Here is a 22757-nt window from a genome sequence, read left to right on the forward strand (position 1 = left end):
AAGAGTTTCTGTGTTATTTCTCTTTAATATACTTAAATTCTTGAAAGATTGAATCTCTCAATAAGCATGATTTACACTGTTCATTGGTCAATTCTAAGGATTTTGAAAATGTGGTACAACGAAGACAGATGAATGAAGTAAATTCTTTCATTATAAATTTAATCTTAGACCATTCTAGATGGAACACCAATTGTTCATCTGTGCTATCTTTTACACTCACAATCCTTAGAAAATCTAAAAAGAGTTCCAATGAGCATCTTTTAAAGATAACTATTTGTGATGGTGTTAGATTCTTCACGAATGTTTCAATTATATCTATATCCATCTTTGAGTAATGATGAACTTTCACTCCATGGGATGGAATCCCCTGTCAAAGTATATTTACACTAAGTTAATCAATAAGCAATCAAATGGAGTCAAACATAAGTTAATCATTAGGCAATCAAATGAATTAAAATGTAAGTGAATCAATATATACTTATTTCAGAGTTTTCATCAACATTTTTACTTTTACATAATTTTTTTTTGCGGAACATTCATCATTTTCAATTTGTTTTATTGTTTTTTGCTTCTCTACTTGCTTGCTCTTCCTTTTTCTGCAATAGAAAAAAAAAAGGTGAGCAAAGGTAAATAGATGACAATTAGTTAACTACATTAGAAGCTGCATGCTATGTGAGAGAATACATGTATTCCTACAACAATTAGAAGATAACTACTAACTAACGTGATAATCAACAGACAATCATATGAAAATCAGAAAGCTAATTTTCAGGTAGCAAATAACAATCAAGTAGCAATAAGACAATATGGTTTGATAGTATAAGGTTCCATCTCAAAACCAATCGACAATAAAAGAAGTAGTCTACCTATCTTACAAGGAGCGTGAGGCTATTTGTTTATTTCAATGTTGATATAGTGTTTAGGGACTCACAACATCTCAACATAATATTTTTATGAATTTCAATTAACAATTAAGGAGCAATCAAATGGTAATCTTACATATTTCTACAACAACCATCTACTCAAATGTAAAACACAAAATACCCAATCAAATGATTATCTCCAAAAATAATATTCTATGCAAAATCTGATTAGCAGATCCAGATTCTGAATTAGTAAGAGATTTCAAGAAATATGTTTCGAGAATGATGGAAGAAGCTGAAAAAAATAGGAATGAAGAGATTCAAGCTGCTTTGTTGAATTAACTTCTCACGAATGAAGAAATTGAAGCAGAAATCAATCAAAATCAAATGAAGAAAATAATAAGTTTAAAGACAGTGATGAAGAGAATGCATCAAACTTCCAACTCAGTCAGTCAAATATTGATTTTCGAAATCAACGAAAATACTGAAGAACACAAAAATAATAAAAAAAAGGTGAGAGAGAAACCTCATTTTGGAAAGGATATGAACAAAATCAGAAACAAACGGCACATTGATTACTTCCTTGAACGTGAAGAAGCACAGGAAGGAAATACACACTGATTGTCGAGTGTTGAAGAGAAGAGAAGAAGAGAACGAGAGGAATGAAGATTGAACAAAAATTGGGCTAAGTTTTAAACATTCCCATTTTTGCCAAAAAAGAATATAATGGTCCTAAGGTTTAAAATATCGACCTAATAAAAATATATCAAAATCTTATTTTTATAAAAATATCAATAAACTGTCCATATTAATAGATACTTTTAAAAAGATTATAAAAATAAAAAATTCAAAAACTAAATTGAAACAGTAAATATACAAAATAAGTAAACTAAGATATTTTGATGCATAGGATCACCCATCATATCGATACTGAACCCACGGAAAGGGAAACGTAAAAATATTTGAAAAAATGACAATAGTCACATGTTAATAAAAGATAAGAGTTACATAAATTAGCCTGATATGTGACAATGTGTGGATAGGTCAGCAGATAAAAGCATACGTTCAGTTCAAATTCTATGTTCACCTTAAAAAATGATTTGTATAGGCTTAGGTCACATAACTACTAAAAAGAATTAAAGAAAGAATGAGGTAAATAGTAAATACAAAGCTTGAAGGCTTCAAAAAGAGTAGAATGACAAAGTATCTCAAGATAATCGGCTCACATTCAGAGGCTTAGCCTTGCTTATGTGGCCCATACTATTCACAAGATCTTTGCGAATGCAAACTGGGAACATATTGAGTTTCTTTAAAACTTTTAGTCGCCATAGCACATATGGAAAGCTAAGTTGATCTCTGGACGTAAATCGCACCACCTCATTAAACCACAGGCACATGAACAGATTCACCACCGGAGAGTGCTCCCTAACAATCACAGAGGCCTCTGCAAGAGCTGCAATGATGAAGTAATTCAAATATATAAGCTGCTTTCGCACCTATTAAAATCAGTGGTTGTTAATAATATATTGATCTAGGTCAGGTAATATGGAAATGATAGACTCGAAGGCCCTGAAAATACTACGAGCTGCCCGAAAATGATTTAAGTTGGTTGAATAGGAAATTCACTATGACTATAGTCGTTACTTAATTTACCAAAGGCAAAAATGAATTATTTGATACTATAAATGACTAGTTACAGAGAGACCGAATCTGCTTTTGTTTGTAGGTTAGTTTGGTCTTTTTCCCCCTTGAAATATAAAGAAATTATTTCCCAAATTAAGGATATATTATTATGATAGATAACTAAGTTAAGATGTTTTCACCCTTTTCCAAAGAAAAATGCATTCAGTCATGAAGATTATTATTGTTGTTCGAGCTACTTAATTATAAAGGGTGATCTAGCCAGAGTTTATAAATACCTTTATGGCCATTAAATCTCTTGTCATCTGGGAACTGATCGTGACGGTATTGTTTTATCTGCACGTCAACTTCTTCTGGGGTGGCTTTATGTTTCTTGACCACAGCTTCAGCCTCATCATAGACACTACTACGAGCTCCATGTTGTGATATTGCAAGTTCCGAATTTGAACGCCAAAGAAGAGCTTCAAACACTCCTAGTGGATCTCTACGGAACTGAGACTTTGAATCTACCCAAATGGAGTACTTCACATTAGGGAAGAGACGATGACCCAACATCTAACAACAGCAGCACATGATATAATAATCCATATAGCCAAGTTTATAAATGTAACAAATTGAAGACATGAATTCCAAATTACAATTTCCAGTAATTAGATAAAACTACATTACTGTGAAATAATCAACTGACGAGAGTGAGTTATTCGTGTGAATGTGAAAAAAAATGTTCAAAAGCGATCCAACTACGCATGGAAATCTTTTGAATGTCAAGAAAATATTCTATTTGCATTAGGTTTGATACTTGTTAGCAAGATTTTCATCTCGTATAAAGCCAAATGCAAAACAACAAGAATCAGGGTGTTTGGCACACCGACTTCATAAGTTGGTATTAAATAACTCAAATCTACCAACTTAAATAATCTTCACTATTGAAGGACGCACAAGTATCAAAGAACTTCATATCTTTCTTTTTCCCTCTTTTTGCACAATTATTGAGGAATTTCATCTTCTACCATCTCTTTGCACATTTATTGGAAAAAACTCAACTGTGCACCTCAAACACTTACTTCCTAGGTCCAACTGAAGTTACTAAACAACTTGACATCCCAAATACCGACTTTCTAACTCCCACACATTAACTCCAAATTTCAGAACTCAGCTCAACACGCCAAATACACTTCTAATGAAAACAAAAATGATAGGTGGTCGGTCATAAGTCCAGCAAAGGGAAAAGCAACAGAGCCTAGAATAGAACATTTTTCATGTCAAACAAGAAAGACTTCCAAGGGAAAAGAAACAGGTGAAATCTAATCAATTTCACTCTACAACTTATTACCTTCGGAATTTTGCCATTCAATCTTTGATCACTGAAGGGAAGATCCCTCACAACTACAACACGCCATTTCCCAATAAATCCACCCTCACCAATAACATGTCCCGCTGATTCTTGAACACTTAATGTGATTTCATCCCAAAACGCAACAAAGCAAACCTGCATCAATTATAGACGCCTTTACTAAGTGCACTCTTGAAAAGATGATAAAAGAACAAACATAAAACTTCAAATTTCAAACAACAGGCAATTCAAAAATAGCGCAAGCAATATATAACAACCTTGCGAAGTGATGCCTCTGACATTCCAATAGGTTGATAAAGATCATCTCCACCACCAAATGCACATGTGGACACCACAAAGGTGCATGTTCGCATGAAAGTTTTGTCTTCATTAGAAATTTTGAAACCCCCATCATTGCTGTAAAAACCGCAATGTACCTCAGCAGTTCTATTTACCTGTACCGACGAATTCCTAGAGCTTGAGAGCCAAGACTAGCATTTAAGGAGGTAAACAGAAAAAGGATAAACTTGAAATACCCAACTTCTGTTATAGAGAGGGGAGATTCAATAAATTTCATGGAAGCAAGGAAATGAGTGAAAAGTTGATCATCACCTTATAACTGTTTTCTCTTTGTTCGAGAGTCTGGTATCCAGTAAATAGATTAAATCTTGTTGCATTCATACTTTGACGTGAGAAGTAAGTTTTATCTACTGACAACGAATTGTCACTATCAGTTATGTAGTTCACATCAATCTCGGAAACTGGCGAATCTTCTAGCACAGGAATATCCAATTGCTCAAGTTCATTTGGAGGCAGAATTTTCAAGCAACCTAACACAACCCAAAAGAATTATATCAAGTTCTGTTCTACTTGTGCATCCGTATCATCTTGATAAGCTGAGCTTCTGTCCCTCTCTCTTACATACATACAAGCATTTAAAGTGCACAAGGAGAGATGAATTTTCAGGTAGAAGTTAAATCAATAAATGAAAAAACAAATGCATTTCAGATTATCTCATCTTTCGAAATTTCTAACCACTCTAATGTAAAATCAGAACATATTCTCATTGCAGGAATGTGTAGAGAATACGAAGACAAATAAAAATTTCAAGGTTGATGATAACTTACGTTTTCTTACTCCGGCAACCATCCTAGTAACTGGATCGAGTCTATTCAAATTTCCATCTGGTTTTTTGTCCAATCCCGACTCCTTATCAGTTTCAAGCTCCGATTTCGTCTCCAGCCTCGAATTCTGACCAATTTTTGTTGCCTCAAACAAAAGCAAGCCAGCGGCAAGAAGGAAGAAAACAACAAGCCAATACTTCAACATCATTCTAAAAACTCGAGGAGCCAACTCATTATTGACTCGATTACCTTGTTTTTTCCGCTTCCTCCGAACTCGAACGCGCATCCTTTCCATGTCGTCCAACTCATTGTCGGAAACTGGGATGGATACACTGCTGCTATTGTTGGACATGTACGATATAAGTGATAGAGATTGCAGAGAGCAGAAATTGTGGTAACTGAGAGTGGACTGGGGATATGTTACAAGAATTATTCAGTTAATTGAGAAGATCCAGATTTAGGGCTTGGATCTGGGAAGAGCGGTCGGCAGATCTGAAGAGCAGGATCAGACAGTGGGCAAATAGATGACAACATTCACGGTTACCAACTGAAGCAAACAGATCGGAGACACTAACAGAGAGACAGAGCGTTTGGTAATCGGAGGCAGAAGCTATCTGAAATGCCGGTTCCGAGCGGGAGACTGGGAATGTCGAAGATAATATGAACGGCGGTTACTGTTCGGTGAATGAGCCGATGGGAGTGTAGCGTATTCAAAATAAAACTAAAAATTGAGCAAAAACAAAAAGTTTTCCTACTAAAATCTCCACATTTCAACATAAATATTGTAGAGAAACTCTCGAAAATAGAAACATTCACGAAATATTTAGGCATTGTAATGAATTTGATTGTTTTTAGTGTTCTTTTTTTCAAACAGTTTTTGCGTAATAAAATTAATATAAAAAAACTGTCATTAAAGAGAAATTGGACCAAACTAGCCTCTTAACTCGGAAGTTAGACCAAATCAATAAGTCGGCTCAATTCTCGGATTGAGTCGACTTTCAACACGATAACTATTAAAATTTAAAACAAATTTTATTGATCTTCAAAAATTTTGTATTCTTTTATTATTACTTTTTGTATTCTTTTCAAATCGTAAGTCGAATTTTTTATATAGATAGAGATGACTATCATCTTCTTAAATAGAAATATTAAAAAATATACCAAATGACTCATAGAGTAATTCTTGAGTTACTACCCAAAAATTACACATTCCAAAGTTTTGGAGAGGGATAGGTATTATTTAGTTGTTAAAAAGAATCTTCTTAAATAGTGATGGGAGGACAATCATATGCACTATTTTATTAGTTTTTTTTTTAAATAACATGATTTAAATAAATATTGTAAAAAATAAAGTGATGAGAAAAGTAATGACTATGTGGTGTTCTACTTGCATCTTAACCGTTAGCAAATATATTGTCAATACATAGATAGATATTTGATCGATTAATGCACACTCAATAATAAAATAATATACAAATGAATACTACATATTTTTTTGTTGTTACTTATTTTTGCTTTCTATTTCATATTAATTTGGATTATACATTTCCACACGATATTATAACATTACTCTTTGATCGATGTCACGATGCTCACAAGAAGTTTGGACTTATTTTGACCCTCATATATGTTTGCATATCGTAGTGTGACACTTATCAGATCATTTGTTGCAATAGTTTGGTAAACGACAAGTCGTATAACATCATTGTGTTTTATAGATTCAGCATTACACCAAATTGATTTAAAAAGGTAAAGACAATTAAGATTGACGTGAAAATGCATGAAGATTAGATCATGAATGTAGCATGCACGTCATGATTGTTGTGTACAAAGAGAAACAATACATAACCCAACTGTATCAAACAACTACTTTTCTTAGTGGTACAATTCAATTTCAAGAATATTTATCACATACCCGATGATGCTTACTATTATTGCATGGTAAATTTTTTAATGTAAGACGTTTTTCAATTAAATGACATGAACATTATTAATATTATTATATTTAATTAATTGTACATAATAATTTTGTTCAAGACGTATGCAATATTTCAATGCAACACATTTTATCAAATTTGAGTTTAACGTATGATCAAATCTTAGTAGATGTAGAAGATATTGTTTAACGAACAAGACAAACTCAATGTTATTGATACAAATCGAAGACATTTCAAAGTAGAAAATGACGATTCCACGTAAGAAGAAGATGTGAACTATCAGACAACACAGTTAGTTTGTAATTCCATAACATTTAATTCATATACGGATTATTATTTTTAAACTTTCTTCTAATTCTTACCTTTTTCTTTTCAAGTTTTTTTTTTTTTTTTTTTTTGAGTTCTTAATTTATATAGTTAAATATTGGATAGATACAGTCAACAAAAATGTAATAGAGCACATGAATTCGCTTTAACCTAATTCCAAAAATTAGTGATGGGTGAAAACTAAAAACTTGGTATGATATTTATTTTATTTTTATCTTTTAATATTAGGTCTATAACGATTACAATATATAATTTTCAACTGTTTTTCTTTGTGTGTGTGTGTGTTATCCATTTTTAACCAATATATATTTGTGTTATCCATTTTTAACCAATGTTTTACAAAACTTAAAACTTTAAAAATTAAGAATTCAAATGCTTCTACCTAAGCATAAATTTAAAACTAAAAATGAAATATTATTACGAAAATAAACTAGATTCATGTTAGAAAAATTTCTAGATTGTAAAAGATTAAATATGAATTCAAACATAATTTAGTGATGAATGTTTTGATTACTATTTTTTATTTTAGTTGGAATGTTAAATTCAGGGAAAAAAAGTTCTTTTGTAAAAAGACAAACTAAATGAAATGAAACAAAGTAGAGTGGCATGAAACAAAGATTGCAAGAAACTTGATTCTGAATCTAAAAGTTTTGATGTTCACTACATAGACAAAGTAATGCTAAGTGAGAATGTAAGAAATGTTGAGTTTTGCCAAACTATCAAATATTAGAGGTGCATTGTTAAAAGAAAATGTATAACATATTGAGTCTTAGCAAAATATGAAAGGTATGCCACATTGAAAAAGTTCATAGAATTGATAGGCTACAAAGGACATGATTTTGGTTTCTAATCTTCCTAATTTAAAATATAAAGTTTGGTATACTTACTTAACAGTGTGAACAGTATAATACTCTTATACAATAGATAACTATAATATAAAAGTAATAATTTTTCACATAATGAAATTTTCAAGTTGTGGATTTCTTTTCCTTTGATGATTATTCCCAATTTCTCTATTACTTTTCTGCTTGTTCAGGAGGGCTTTTCGAACGGGGAGATGTTTGTTTTAAAAGAATTAGAATGATCAATTTTGGGTTGACTTCTTTCTTCCCCCCCATATGGAGAAATGTTGGAATAACACTACATCAGGGAGTAAAAGAAAAGTAGAAGAAAACATCTGGGTTGTACAAATAAAGTAGGAAACGAGGGAACGTAAAACAATTGAAGAGGAAAAATGAACCTCAACGCTTGGAGAATTGTGGGGCTTTACGAGCTTTCTTGAGACCAGCCTTCTTTCTCTCCACAACTCTAGCGTCTCTTGTCAAAAGCCCTTCTTTCTTTAGAGGTGATCTGTGATCATCGCTCACCTTTAGCAGAGCACGAGCAATGCCAAGGGAAATTGCCTGTGCCTGGCCAGATAGCCCGCCTCCTTCAGCCTTCACGAATACATCGTAGCTACTTTCATATCCTAATGTTACTAAAGGAATTTTCACATATTGAAGCCACAATGGATTTCCTTGAAGATATTCCTGCAACAAATAGTGTATTCCAATGTAGAGGTGAGTTACAGCTTAAAAACTTCATACAAAACCAATTGGTTGTTGTTATAACAAGTTGTCTTAAATAAATAAAAGAGCTAGAGCCTCAGTGAATATTTGGGTGAATCTTCTACTTACTCCAGAAAGGGTATAGACGAGATAATTCAAGAATCAATGCTAGAAAAACCTGATCTCAGCAGTAATAAATCTTCACAATCCCACTTATTGTACACAACGAAAGAAAAACCTTATAGACATGTACGGGAAAGCGGCATCCTAACAAGAAACGGAACACGTTTCTTCACTATGAGCAAAGCTTGAAAGACATATACATTCGAACAAAAGCCTTGAGGTTCAAATCCCGCCACTCCCTCTCAATGGAAGAAAGAAAGCAAAATTGTGCTAAATTCACTTATTTATAGGTGAAACAAACATCTTAACATATTAAGGAACAAATGTAGGTATTAGTTACACCCGTACAGGACTTGATACTATGATTTCCATCTCTTTAGAACCTAAAGGAGAGAGTTGTACAACCAATAAAACAGATCCTGTTTAAGTAAGGTCCTAAGATTATAGTTGCTATCTCCAGAAACACTATGACAAACGAACACTGGAAAATGGCAAACGAAGGATTTGCAATTGATCTAATTTATCTAAGGATTTCCATATGTGATGTAAGTGGAAGAACGATGGCACATTTTCCCTCCCACACCAACTTAGAAAGAAAAGGAACTACTCAATCCCCGAAATAGATATGTGTTTTGGCATTATGAACCATTTCACTGGAAGCTCAAACTCAAACTTACAAGAAGCACTAGATATGCGCATCAGTCCTTTATCCGAATTTAGTACCAAGCGATGGAATCTTCTAATATAAATTCACCGCACTAGACGAAGAAACAATAGCCTTAGAATTTAATTCTAGAATGTAAAAACTGTTATTCTCAAGTTCATTTCCACTTCAACATAATAAACGTCGCAGATCGATAACAGAGTCGGTGGGGGAAAGCTTAAAGAAAAGTATCAGTTCCATCGCATATAGAAGAGGCTAATCAGGAACATATAACAACAATTGTTGGTTTAATAAAAAAAAGGAAAGAAAACATTTGCATTGCCATCAAACGAACCTAGTCGAATTCAGCAAAAGAAACAAAATCCCTAGATCGTCCAAAGAACAGCCAGCACCAAAAATTAGAAAGAGAAAACGGATTAAATTAAAGGAAAGTAGGCGAAGAAAGGAAAAGATAGAGAACCTTAGCTTCGCGGTAATTGATAATAACTTTGCCAGTGCCTTCACGAAGGACAACACGAGCTACGGCAGATTTCCGGCGACCAGTACCAAAAAGCGTCTGAGCGGCAAAACCACCAGGGAGGCTCGATTTGACGAAAGTCTTAAGGTCGGCGGTCTCGACAACGGCAGCGGCGGAGGCAGTTACGACAAGTGAGGAAGTAGAGGAGGAAGGGGAAATCAGAAGAGATTTTGAACGGGGAAAGGAGAGGGCACTTGGCTTGTGTGATACTTGGGAAGAAAAGGAGAGAGAAGATAGAGAAAATGCAAGAGAGGATATAGAAGTAGCCATTGTCTATCCAGAATGAAGGTATTGAAACTGCAGTGTATGCAAGAACGGGTGAGATGATGAAGCTCGAAGGGGATAATGTGTGTGAATTTACTATATCCTCCTCTCAATTTACAAATTTAATTTTCAGAACCTCAAAAAAAAAATTTTAAAAGAATGAAGTAAATTTTGTTATATTTTAAAATTAGTTTTAATCTTTTTTGTATGTTTACTTTTACGTTCATTCAACTTTCTTTCTTTTTTTTTTTATATTAAATTTTCACATCACTTTACCTAAAAAAATTATTCAACATTCAAAACTTTAGTAATTCTTACATCATTTTACATTAAAATTTCCTAAATTTTATATTATGTTTTGATTATTTTTTATTTCTTTTTAAAATTTATATTTTCATCTCAATGTTTACAACCAAATAGTTATAATAAACATCTAAATATTACAGAAATAAGAACTAAAAATAGTCGATTATAGTTTAAGTAAGTCACCATCAAAGTTTCATTAACTACTTATAACTATTTTAATCAATTACCATAAAGTTTTTCGAAATTTACGTTGATATCAATATTTTTATAAAATTGAGACCTCTGTATTTCTATTGAAATAGACATTTTGGAATGATAACATTTATTTGGAGACGAACTAAGTCATATTGACACAAATTTAATTCACCTACGATTCTCGATGTTGGACAAGGCACACCTTGGATTCCAAGGTGTCAGCCTATTGCAAGATCAAGAGCATTGAGCACATTGGAGTATTCACAAAACCTCGAATTTCATAAAAAAATTTATACCATTAGGAGCATTTCTCAAACAATAATTTCTAATGGCAACACTGAGTCCCACACGAATGGTAGAAGCACAGTAAACATGAACTTTAAGTTAAAAAGTTTGGTCAGGAGGTGGTTCGGTTCTCACCCTACAACCCTTGCAGTTCCATCTCATCCTTCGTATACACTAACTACCAACAGAGGAAAAAGGCACACTATTTTAAGGTGAAAAGTATCACTGTGATGAATAACCTCAGTCATTTGACTTCCAATCTCTTTAATCGACTTTCTCAGATTCATAGTATTCCTATCCCCCACAAACACCAACATCCATCGCAAAAAATCTCCCACACTCAGCAACTTTGAAACACAACGAACAAACCTCCTGCAAAAGGATACCGGCAAACTCAACTTTAATGGGATGTTGTAACAATTTCCACATTGATTTTGACCTCTTGCATTGTATGAAGCTATGATCTCTACTTTGCACACACACACCACTTTTGATTAATGATTTATCGTTTGAAAATATTTTTATTAGAAGCTTTTTGATTCACTCTGAGTTAGGTTGGAAATAATCTAGAAACAGTTTACGCGCTTTTAGTTGAGAAATGCCAATTTTTTTCATGAAATATCAAATCCATCTATTTGATCTTTCAACCTCTAAATCAGAATGGAACAAATAACCTTAGAAATTCGGATACATAACATCACATAAGAAGGAATAATAGCTCGCACAACAACCTTAATTAGGACTCCTTTACCTCCGATGGAAAACCACCACCTGCCACCACCTTTTGAAAATTTAGATTCTTGTTTTTATTTTTAGTGAAATGGGACGGGAAGAAGCAAATATATTTCCCAAAGTTTTCAACCCTTGTCATGGTTAAACATTGTTGGACCTCCTTGAGAAAGAAAAATAACTTCTAGACAACCCGTGTGTTAATTCACCTTGTATTCGTCGGTACGTAGGTTATTAGTATCTCGCCTTGTCTACACAAACCATCTAGACTGACTACTTGTTGTCTCGCCTTGAGTATCGCTTGGTTAATAATTTGTGACTTGATCAAATCATCTATAGTTCAGTACGTCTGGTCAAATTTTCGTGACAAAAACGCCAACAGTCAAATTTTTGTGGTTTTGCTCCTTTATGCAAACAGATTTATATACTCTCGTTGTTCCTAGGATAAAACAATAGTGTTCTTTAATCAAGATTGCATAGTTTGAAATGATGTTTTTCTTGTTTTTCTTATATATCAAAATGATGCAGAAAAAGTGTTTTTTAGTAGAGGGAGATTAAAATAGACATTGATAATTAAATAGGAAAATCTAATTATGGAAATGTTTCTAATTAAGGGAGGATAACATTGAAAATTAAATATTAATCAGAATTGAAACGTTTGATTCGTGTATTAAATATGCAAAGATAATATCATTATTACATTTCATCTTGCCTAGGATGGTGACATGTGCGTGAAGATTATAGCAAATTGCTTAGTCATCTCCCATAAGTATCATGCATTCCCTCGTTCACATTCAGGCTAAATAGAAGATTTAGAGAAATTTGTACAATGACTTGACATCGCCTCATAAGATGTAATAATATATCTTGATTTTCAATCTCTCTTTTTCTCTTTTTTCTTAGCTCAATTGGTACCTTTATGAACCTATGGACATGAGGTCTTGGGTTCAAATCTTCATCCCTTTATTTTTTATAATTTATTTTATCAAGCTCTTGTAGCTCAGTTGGTTAGAGCACCCGTTTAGTAAGCGGGAGGTCTTGAGTTCAACTCTCAACGAGAGCACTATTGATATAACCGTGCTCTAATAATATAAGAATAATTTTGATTTCCAATCTCTCTTAAACATTGGTATTACAAAATAACAAGTTATTTTTCGTAAAGAAAAGATGATAAGATATAATCCAGCTTATGAATAAATAAGGCGAAAGAGGATCCCCTTATCTCGATTGATATATTCTACCTCCAAGCATGCCATGTTGGTTCATATTGAGTTTAAGTTTGACCATACATTTCAATTGTCATTTTCTCATAACCAAATATATTGAATGCATTCACAGTCCACCACAAAGTTATTAGAAATTAACCTTTCAGACACAAACACTCTTTCGATAATGTGTTAGGGTCGTTTCAAGTGCTCGAGTTGGTTCCAAGATGTCAACTCGACCTCATTTCATTTATATATCCTAATTGGTATATATTTCAACAACTCAATTAGTAGACACACGAATCCTAAGACATTTATATTTTTCTTTTGAGGATGTGTGCTCCCCTTTGTGATTTTCGTAGGGATGAAAGTCCTAGCGTAGCAAAAAAATCTTCACAACACAAACTTAAATTAAATAGGAATTTTCAATAATAGATCTATTTAGAGTTCAAAAGTAGAAAGTGCTAAGTAATTATAAAGTGCAACCAAGCTATTTTATGAGTATGAATAACAAGGTAGACTATATACAAGAGATTAAAATGTTTGTTAAAAGATAGGGAGATTGGTAGTCATCCCACGTTGGCTACACATTGTCAAAACACACACACATATAAAACTCAATCTCAAGTCTAAGTCGCCTTTCGTCCCTTTCTTTGTTAGTTTTTCAACACTTCAAATTAATTAAATGTTTCAAATCAATTAAACCCAACTTCCCACCCTCTCCAAATTAACAATAATAAAATAAAATTATAACATTTGTAGCAACACAGTAGAGGTGAACTAATTAAATTAACTAACAAATCACTGCTCCATCAAATACTGTTCTAACCTCTTGAATTCTAATGCTCATATCATATTAGAATTTATTAAAAGTCCTGAAAGCTTAATCAGCTCCCTTCAAGCATAACGTCTTTTCTTTGATTTTCATCATCATTTGAAATATCTTAATAAAAAGAAAAAAAAATATGCTAACACCTAATTTAACCTTTTATTATAACTCCCCTTCCTTAGTTACAAAATTTTGATTTAATTATATGAGAGTTTCTACCCCGCGCTATTCTTTTTTATTAAGTTAGAACAAGGCACAACGTGTTTGTCTTTTGGTTTTTCGTTATAAATTTACGATCCCAGTTTTCATTAACATATATTCACCCAAAAACAAAAGGGAAAATGAAAGGACAACTTATTGGAAGGTTAAATTAGATAGTCAAGTCATCATTCTCAGAAATTCATGATAATCAATTACACCATCGCCATCAACATCAAACACTTTGATCATAGCCATGCACTCTTCTTTTGATTTAACGTATCCAAGCCTCCCAAACATCTTTTGCAATCCTGTTGCCTCAATGAATCCACATCCCTTCTCACCTTCAAACATCTCAAAAGCCCTTTTCAAATCCTCCTCTTCCTCCTCCTCTCCCTTTACCATTCGCTCAAAATCTCCAAGCTCTAGTAACTCGTCACCGTCTCTATCAAAATCTCCAATCACACTCCGAGCATCATTCCATGTCATGTACTCCCCTATCGATGCGAAGTAGGATTGTAGCTCGTTGCAAGAGATTTTTCCATCTCCATCAACGTCGAGATGGCGAAAAGCGACCTCGGCAAGTGGCCGCGGCCCTGGCCCCGACGTAGAAGGTTTAGAGGAAGTTGGTTTGTGTTTGGAGTGAAGGAGAGGGAAGTTGAGCTTGAAATTGGTTTTGGTAAACCATTTGAAGGGAATTACGGCAATGGATGAAATGGCCATTTAGGAAAATTTGGTGGTTTGGAAGGAAGTATGAATGGTGATATAAATATTGTGTAGAAAGGGATATTATATATATATATATGAATAAGTGTAAAAGTCTTTTGGAAAACTTTTGAAGAAATTGCAAATGACCCTACTCGAAATTGCATGGAAATTTCCTTGGAAATTATGTTGTTTTGGAAGGGGAAAAGGATCACTATGAAGTTATTGCGAATTAATTTCTAGATGAGAAATGTTTTGTTACTATATAACGAAAAAAAAAAGGTTAATTGTTTGATATGTACTACTTTTTAAAAGTAAAAGCTAATAGTGGTTGTATTAAATTAAAATGTTTGTTAAAAATAATACAATAAATACATTTTTAACCTTACAAATGACATAACCTAGTTGATACATTTCAATTTACACTCATTTTTGTAAAACTCGTCAAGTCATAAATTTACGTGCGATAATCTATTTTTCTTTAAAAGAATATGTTCTTTTTTCATTTGTGATTAAAGAGATACTTGAGATCGATAGAGTGCATTCAAATATAGAGCTCCATCTAATTTGACAAAACTAAGATATTCATTAAATAAATAACATACCATCATATATTTATAAATAATTTTATGATAGTCAATATCAATTATATCATTTATAGTCAATATCAATTTTATCACTTTTAGAACCATTCAAATTATACTGCTTTGTTTTCGCCATGCCTTGTATTTTAAATTGTTACATTTTTATTCCTTAAACTTTAAATATCATTTCAACTTAATCTTTAATTTTCAAAAATTTTAAATTATTATCATTCAAATTTGAGTTAGTTCCAGCATGTAAGTTTCAAATTTTAAATGTTTTGATTGATGGACTAAATGTTTAAATAAGTATTTACTTAAAAAGAAAACTATTAAAAAGTTAATCTAAATATAGTGCACTTGTCACATTTAAAATTAATTTTAAATTATCTATTTAATAGTTATTTTAAGGAAAAATTGCATCCAACAAAAACATTTAGAAAAAAACTAATATCTTTTTTTTTTTTTTTTGCATATTATGAATATGACAAATGATAAGTAATTTGTAATATCTGACGGCTATCATACGGTCATCGATTCTTAAATTTGCTACTTTTTGCAATTTTGAAAAATATAATGACATGAACTCTATCATCGTAATTTTATTTTTACTATTTTTGCAAAAACCCCTATTTTAAATTGATTAATAGGAATTAATGCAAAATAATAATAATAATAGTAATAATATTAATATTGTGGTCTTTGTTTAGATACTACTATCTTCAAGTTAGTGAGCTAAAGTTGGTTAGAAAGATTTCTTACTTTTCCATTATGTGTACATCTTGAAAAAGTTGTTGGAACATAACCCATACACCACAATGTTCTACTCAACCTCCACGAACTGGACTTCTCTTCAGGGAGCTGATTCAGACTGCTTGTCTCTCCACTTGACGTAAGCTCGAGCAACAAGTGGATCCATTACACTCGAGCCTTTCCCTGCCTTCATCATTTCATTCAAAAGCCCCACGGATTGTTCAGATTTTCCTTCCATGTAAAGACCATGAATCAAGGTAGAATACGTAATAGAAGAGGGACAAATGCCTTCTTCTCTCATTTTATCCTTAAGTTCGAGAGCCTCGGTTGTTCTACCACCCTTGCAATATCCATCGATGAGAGTGTTATACGTAACAACGGTGGGTGATAAACCCTTTCGGGCCAGTTTATTGAACAGTCTCCGAGCTCTATCCAGATTCCCTGACTTGCATAAACCATTTATAAGAGCATTGTACACGACAATATTTGGAACAAGACCTGCATTTATCATGTCATCTCTTAGACAAAAGGCTTCATTCACCTTACCAACAGCAGAGCAAGCATGAATAAGAGAACAATACGTATAATTATCGGGACAAAAGCCTTTAAGTAACAAATCTGACAAAATCCTTCTGACATCATCGATGTTCTTAGACTTGCATAGTCCTGTAATTGCAATATTATACACAATATTGTTCGATATAGGGATGCTCATGGCCTTTTTGCCAAAAGAATCCACAATTTTTTGAGTTTCGAGATGTCTCAAATCAGACTTTGGCAATTCTACAGAGTGTGCATGAGCTGCAATAGGATCAATATCTGCGATTTGATGAAGGATCAAATTCGCTTCATCAATCTTACCATGTCGATACAGACTACTTACAATTTTGCTGCCGATGATAATATTAGGTGCAATCCCTTTGTCGATCATCTTAAAGTATGCATTATATGCTTTGTCCATCATCCCTTTGTCACACCAACCAGCTATAAGGGAGCCATAAGTTACAACATTGGGAGATAGTTCTCGGTTCTTCATCTCAGCTAGAAGACCATTCAATTTCTGTAATTCTTCAGATCTAAAAACACCAGTAATAAGAGAATTGTACATTTCAGTGGAAGAACTTATTCCGTCCCTCTCGGACATGTCCTTCAGTTTTAAGGCTTCTACCAAATTTCCAACCTTACAATATCCATCAATTAGAGTTCGATAAGTTATTTCATCAGGTGGAAAACCCAGTTCCTTCATCTTAAGAAAAATCTCTTGTGCTTGCACTAATTTCTCCATCTTACAAAAGCCACAAATCATGGTGTTATAAAGAGTTATGCTCTTCGTAAAACCCTTCGATAGTGCATCCTTCCATATCATCATAGCTCTATCAAAAGTACCTACTTTAAAAAATGCATCTAAAAGTGTACAATAGGTAACCTCGTTAGGTGCCACACCTCTTTTATGCATCAAGTTCCAAATATGTAAGGCGTGCTCAACATGACCAACATGGAACAAATTCTTAAGGAGGGTATTATAAGTCACAACAGTAAAATTAACTCCTTTGTTATGCATCTCATCACAAAGTTTGAAAGCCTTAATGAAATCTTCTTGTTTACAAAAACCATCAAGAAGTGTGTTATAGCCATAAGAATCCGGTTTCAAGTTCCAATCTTTCATACTAACGAGCACTTCCGCAGCTTTATTAACATGACCAAGCTTACAATACCCATTAATAAGTGAGTTGCAAATTACAGTATTCATTTTTAAGCCTACTTTCAACATTGCATCCCTTATTCTAAGAGCATCATCTACTCTACCAGCGGTGCAATATGCATGTATTAACACTCCATAAACATGCTCGTCGACAAACAAATTCTTCTCCATCATGCACCCAATTAGCTTCTCAGCCTGCTCCATCTGACCTCTCTTGCAATAACCTTTTATCAACAAAGTATAAGTTCTGGAATTTTCAGGAATGCCCTTTTCAGACATCAAAGCTAACACCTTTTTTGCCCCACAAACATCTCCTAGACTGACATAACCATCAATCAAGCTATTGTAAGTTACTACATTTGGCTCACAACATGACCTCTCCATTTCTTTCACAAAATTGAAGGCTTCATCCACTCTCCCTTCCTTGCAATAAGCATTCACCATTATTGTATAACTAAAAATATCGGGAAGAATGCCTAATGCAATCATTTGTTCATAAACAAGCAGAGCCTTGAATGCTTCTCCATTCTGGACCAAATTACTCAATAGACTATTGCAGGACCTCAAACTTGGAACACGACCACACTTACCCATATTGTCAAACACACACAGTGCAAATTTTGTCATTCCTTTCTCAGCAAAAACCTTCAAAATCATATCAAACACAGTAGGAGAAAACGAAAATTCTCTATAAACGCTTACAAGCTCATCCCACACTGCAGATGCAATGTAATTGTTTTTGCATAGAACCACAAGTTCATTCAAATACACCCTAACCTCCTTGTACATTCGAGCCCTCGATAATATATGGACAATCTTGCAATAGGAACTAACATCCGGCCTAAATTTCGGTTGTTTAGATGCCAATTTGAAGAACTCTAAGGAAGCATCAGGGTTTAATCTGAGATTCCGAAGCACCAAATCCATCAGTTCATTGGAGAAACTGAATGAGAGATTGGCGAGAGCATCGAATCGTCGAAGGACTAGGAGACGGGAAATGCGGTCAACCAAATCCGGTTGGCTCAGCTTCAATTCGTCTCTGAACTTCCATTGAAGAGTTCGAGATACGTGAAGCGAGTTCCGAAGAAGTAGATGAGAATATAAGCGATGAATGGGGGTTGAAGAGTACCAGAGCATTAGTGGAGGCGAGGAAGCAGATGAATAGAGAAGGAAGTTGGCGTAGAAGTTGAATTTGCAGCCTCATAGCACGAAAAATGTCCACATAACCGGCCATCAGCTCTACTCCAGTTCCAAAGAGCGCAACATATCCTCGGTTCGGTCGAAGTGATGGATTTTTAATATGTATGAACATTGGGAAATCGGTTTGTCTCGGTTTTCATTTTTGAACCGAACCAAACTGATTCGATTAAGAAGAAGGGGAAGATACCAACCTTGATCTGGAAGCGGTGGCGGTGGCGGTGTCGACGGTCGATGGAGCTTCGTAAGAATCAGGGATGGCGGAGGAGAAAGAAGTGGGAGAGAAGAACAAGAATATGAAGTAAAATTAGAAGATTGTGACGACTTAGGAGTGAGGAGGGATTTTTTAGGGTTTAGGGTTTTCTTGGTTTTTCTTTTTATTATTATTATTTGGGATTATAGTTAGTTTAGTGACTTGGATTTCATGTAGATGAGAAGAAATTTTTTGTTCTCAATTTTGTATTATTTAAGTAGATTTGTTTGTTTCTGATTTGAGTTTTATTGTAATTTTCTTTTTATTTATTTTTAAATTTAAATTTAATTACTAATAAATAGTCTTTCGGTTTAAATGAGATTTGTAAGCCAATGTTCCTACAAAAACGCCCACAAAAAGGATGTAGAGAAATTAATGAGAATTCAAAGATGAAGAGTGTAAAAGTGGGAGACTAAGAGAGAACGGTCAAAAACGTCATTTTTAAAAAAATAACAAAGTGGCATGCTAAATAACTATTTTTCCGTTTTTTATTATTGTTTTGTAATTAAGTATTTTTTTTGATGTAAAAATGTAAAATGTGCTAAGTATATCATAGATCTTGTAATTGAATGATCAAATGAAAAAAATTGTCTTCTCTATTTGTATTATTTCAATAATATATTTTTATTTTAAAAAATAACTAATTATAATTTTTGGAAATTTTATTGAACAATTATACTTAAGAAATATGTTAGAAATATATAAAATTAGCACAAATGTTCACATAATAATCAGTCAATATCGATATCCAAAATTCTAATTCATTTAGACATTCGATATGTAATTGATACAAATATATATAACCTACTAATTGATCTAAAGCTTGATTGAATCGATTGTTTCACAGTCATACTACCAAATTTTTTATATATCTTTTAGTTCATTCGTTTTATACACTCGTTAACAAATCTTGAGTAAAATATCTCTTAAGAAATGAAGTTGAAAAATGTGTTTACAAAAATAATGAGTAAATAAATATAGCTTCATACTATTTGTGTAATTAATTACTCTATTTTTATTTAGTTAAATAAAATAAAAAATTAACGTGCACGGGTTACTAACTAGTATATTGAAATAATCAAATTTTTATACGGGAATAAACTTTTACCTATTATTTTAAAGTTTTGTATTATTTTTTCAACAAAGACTTTTTTCTCTCTAATACAAATTTACTATTTTACTCATTTTTTCATTGATTTTTGTTTTTCTTTTATTTAATTTTTTAAAATAATTGTTTCGTGGTGTAATAATTATTTTCCCATAAGTGATATTCATTTTTCTATTCAAAATTTATTTGAGATTCTAAGTTTTTCTAACGTGGAAAGGTTTTCATTGGTGCAGATTTTGACGTTGAAATGCGATTGTTGAAGTCTAGTACTCGAGACATACAAGATGAGTTAAGAAATGATTGTGTGTTCTACTTTCATAAGAGGTATAACATAATGACAATGATTAACGAACAAGTCTCAAATCCTAATTTTTGTGTTCTAAATATTTGGGATTTACCAACTTTATTGATGCTTAATGTTTTAAGTATGATTGTAGTGACCTATTTATTAGTAACTTAATTTGATTACATATAATTATTTTTAATTTGAAGTTATTTTGTCAAAAATAAAACAAAATGATATTGATAATTAAAGAAAGTTTTTATTATTCAACTTTAAATGTTTTTTTTTTTTTTTTTTACTTTATGAAATGTGAAATAAAATGGTTTTTGGAGAGAATTTTAAATTTTGAATTATGAGATGAGAAAATCAATTTAATCAATTTTGGTAAAAATCAAAACATAATCAATCACATATCATTTTTATTTAATAGAAAATAATCCATTATATAATCAATCACATATTTAGTTTTATTTTTTCTTTTAAATAGGTATTGAATTGTTTACAAATAGTGACATTTGATGACTGTTTTTTCCATGCCTCCTCCATTTCATTTTTTAGAAAAACTTATCCTCCAAAAAAAAGTGTTTTCCATTTATGTATTCTTACTTTTTTTTTTTCCTCTTCTTTTCTAATCAACCTAATTTTATAACGAAAGAAAAACTTAGTTAAAAGTTGCATCTGATAGAAATTTTGATAAGAATCATGATGTTCCGCACAAACCAATTACAAGATCTAAGACATCAAAGATTAACCAATCATTCATTCTTCATGTACAAGAATGGATAGGGTCGGTTCATCCTCAATTCATGTGCCACATTCTGATGATACAAGAGACGAAGGACCATTTGGAGTATTGAACAATAGGTAAACATTAAGCTTCTATCAAGCCAACACTTTGAACATCTCATGGTTTAGTTAATATATCACTTTTGTACGGTATTTCTATTTGTTTTAATTTCACAAGTTAAGGTAACTACCTTTCTCTTTCCATTTGCAAAAAGAAAACTCTTGATTAATGGAATTTGAAACCTCATATTGGAACTATTTTTCTTAAAATTTTGCAATTCTTGGAATTGAGTATATGTGAGTCATTCAATCTAACTTTGATCGTACATTCATTCTTATTTGATATCTAATTAAAATATCTTCAAGTTTTAAAAATGGTCATTTTATAAGTAACAAAATAATGAAACTATTTACAAAATATAACAAAATTCATCGAAATCTTCATTACCCATTTATATTTTTTGTAATATTTTATAAATAATTTCATCCTTTTTATGTTAGGAATAACAATTCCCCCGTTTTTTTTAAAATCTTTTAGTTTAAATTACAAATGATTTTGAAATATTTTTCCTAAATTGTTTTTAAAATAATTTATAAATTTTTGCTTTAAAATTATAATTTTTACCTTTTTCAAAGTTCAAAATTAAATATATGATTTTATAAGGTTTCTTAACCAATCTTTCTTAATAATTAACACCACTTTCCAAAAGAAATCATAAGATGAAATCTAGAAGTCGATGAGAGTTCGTTATTTCTAGATTCTTGAGCTAAGTGATCGATATATTTAGAAGTCTAAGATTTGATCCAAAAAAATGAATTTAATGAATGTTTTAAAAAATCTTTTGTTTAAAGACCATCTCATACAAGATTTTGAAAAAATGTACTAATTTTTCACTTTCTTGAGATAAGAAGATTTGCTTCAATATAATCTAATTAATGGAATGATTTCATTCCTTCAAATATTGGAGTATGGAGTAATGATGGATAAAATAAGACACATTATTTTCAAAAGAAATTAAGGAATATTTTCAATTCAATATATACGATTTGGCAACCATTTTCTAAACGAGTTCTACTGGTGCTAACATCTTTCTCATACACAAATAATTTCGAAACTCAACTCTAGTTTTTTTTTTTGCAGGTGGTGACTACCTTTTTCGTTTTAAATTAACTATTTTTTAGGACGGGTATGTGGCAGACATTGATGTTGCTGAAAGAATGAAATTTCGTTCAAATTTCCATAGCTAAGGCATATGAACGCAAATGAAATTCAATTTGAAAAAAAAAAAAAAAAAAAAAATC

At 32.2% G+C, this 22757-nt stretch overlaps 4 protein-coding genes and 1 non-coding gene across 8 annotated transcripts; 1 reads left to right on the forward strand and 4 right to left on the reverse strand.

Annotated features, from left to right (window-relative positions):
- Positions 1-1824: 1824 nt before the first annotated feature.
- Positions 1825-5782, reverse strand: LOC101206879. Of its 4 annotated transcripts, none has more exons than XM_031883156.1 (7): positions 5211-5781; positions 4965-5088; positions 4450-4667; positions 4116-4328; positions 3838-3993; positions 2783-3059; positions 1825-2316 (listed from the first exon to the last, which is right to left on the reverse strand). In XM_031883156.1, exons 1-7 carry the CDS (start codon positions 5268-5270, stop codon positions 2072-2074), a joined length of 1293 nt encoding a protein of 430 aa, XP_031739016.1. In that variant the 5' UTR covers positions 5271-5781; the 3' UTR covers positions 1825-2071. The 4 variants fall into 4 exon arrangements, with proteins under 4 accessions (XP_031739016.1, XP_011652400.1, XP_031739015.1 ...); XM_011654098.2 differs by having other exon boundaries at positions 4116-4292; positions 5211-5778; XM_031883155.1 differs by having other exon boundaries at positions 4965-5782.
- Positions 5783-8185: 2403 nt separating this feature from the next.
- Positions 8186-10442, reverse strand: LOC101206632 (30S ribosomal protein S9, chloroplastic). Its single transcript, XM_004147748.3, has 2 exons — positions 10020-10442; positions 8186-8754 (listed from the first exon to the last, which is right to left on the reverse strand). Exons 1-2 carry the CDS (start codon positions 10344-10346, stop codon positions 8467-8469), a joined length of 615 nt encoding a protein of 204 aa, XP_004147796.1. The 5' UTR covers positions 10347-10442; the 3' UTR covers positions 8186-8466.
- A 2402-nt stretch (positions 10443-12844) lies between these two features.
- On the forward strand, positions 12845-12918 carry TRNAT-AGU. Its single transcript has one exon. It is a non-coding gene; the product is annotated as a tRNA-Thr (tRNA).
- Positions 12919-14231: 1313 nt separating this feature from the next.
- On the reverse strand, positions 14232-14861 carry LOC101212011 (probable calcium-binding protein CML41). Its single transcript, XM_004147770.3, has one exon. The coding sequence runs from the start codon at positions 14808-14810 to the stop codon at positions 14268-14270; it is 543 nt and encodes a 180-aa protein (XP_004147818.1). The 5' UTR covers positions 14811-14861; the 3' UTR covers positions 14232-14267.
- A 1175-nt stretch (positions 14862-16036) lies between these two features.
- Positions 16037-19367, reverse strand: LOC101211773 (putative pentatricopeptide repeat-containing protein At1g19290). Its single transcript, XM_011654100.2, has one exon. The coding sequence runs from the start codon at positions 18963-18965 to the stop codon at positions 16227-16229; it is 2739 nt and encodes a 912-aa protein (XP_011652402.1). The 5' UTR covers positions 18966-19367; the 3' UTR covers positions 16037-16226.
- Between the last annotated feature and the right edge of the window lie 3390 nt (positions 19368-22757).

This window comes from Cucumis sativus, chromosome 3 (assembly GCF_000004075.3).
Source record: "Cucumis sativus cultivar 9930 chromosome 3, Cucumber_9930_V3, whole genome shotgun sequence".
NCBI classification, from domain to species: Eukaryota; Viridiplantae; Streptophyta; class Magnoliopsida; order Cucurbitales; family Cucurbitaceae; genus Cucumis; species Cucumis sativus.

Bases quoted from the DNA above. Each gene is read 5' to 3' on its own strand.
- LOC101206879 (XM_031883155.1), bottom strand. From the start codon at position 5,313: ATGTCCAACAATAGCAGCAGTGTATCCATCCCAGTTTCCGACAATGAG. The intron at 4,329-4,449 runs GTGATGATCAAC...CTTAAATGCTAG, and splicing joins AAAGAGAAAACAGTTATAAG to TCTTGGCTCTCAAGCTCTAG. The intron at 3,060-3,837 runs GTAATAAGTTGT...TGCTGTTGTTAG, and splicing joins TGAATGGCAAAATTCCGAAG to ATGTTGGGTCATCGTCTCTT.
- LOC101206632 (XM_004147748.3), bottom strand. From the start codon at position 10,346: ATGGCTACTTCTATATCCTCTCTTGCATTTTCTCTATCTTCTCTCTCC. The intron at 8,755-10,019 runs GTTCTCTATCTT...TATTTGTTGCAG, and splicing joins TCAATTACCGCGAAGCTAAG to GAATATCTTCAAGGAAATCC.
- LOC101212011 (XM_004147770.3), bottom strand. From the start codon at position 14,810: ATGGCCATTTCATCCATTGCCGTAATTCCCTTCAAATGGTTTACCAAA.
- LOC101211773 (XM_011654100.2), bottom strand. From the start codon at position 18,965: ATGCTCTGGTACTCTTCAACCCCCATTCATCGCTTATATTCTCATCTA.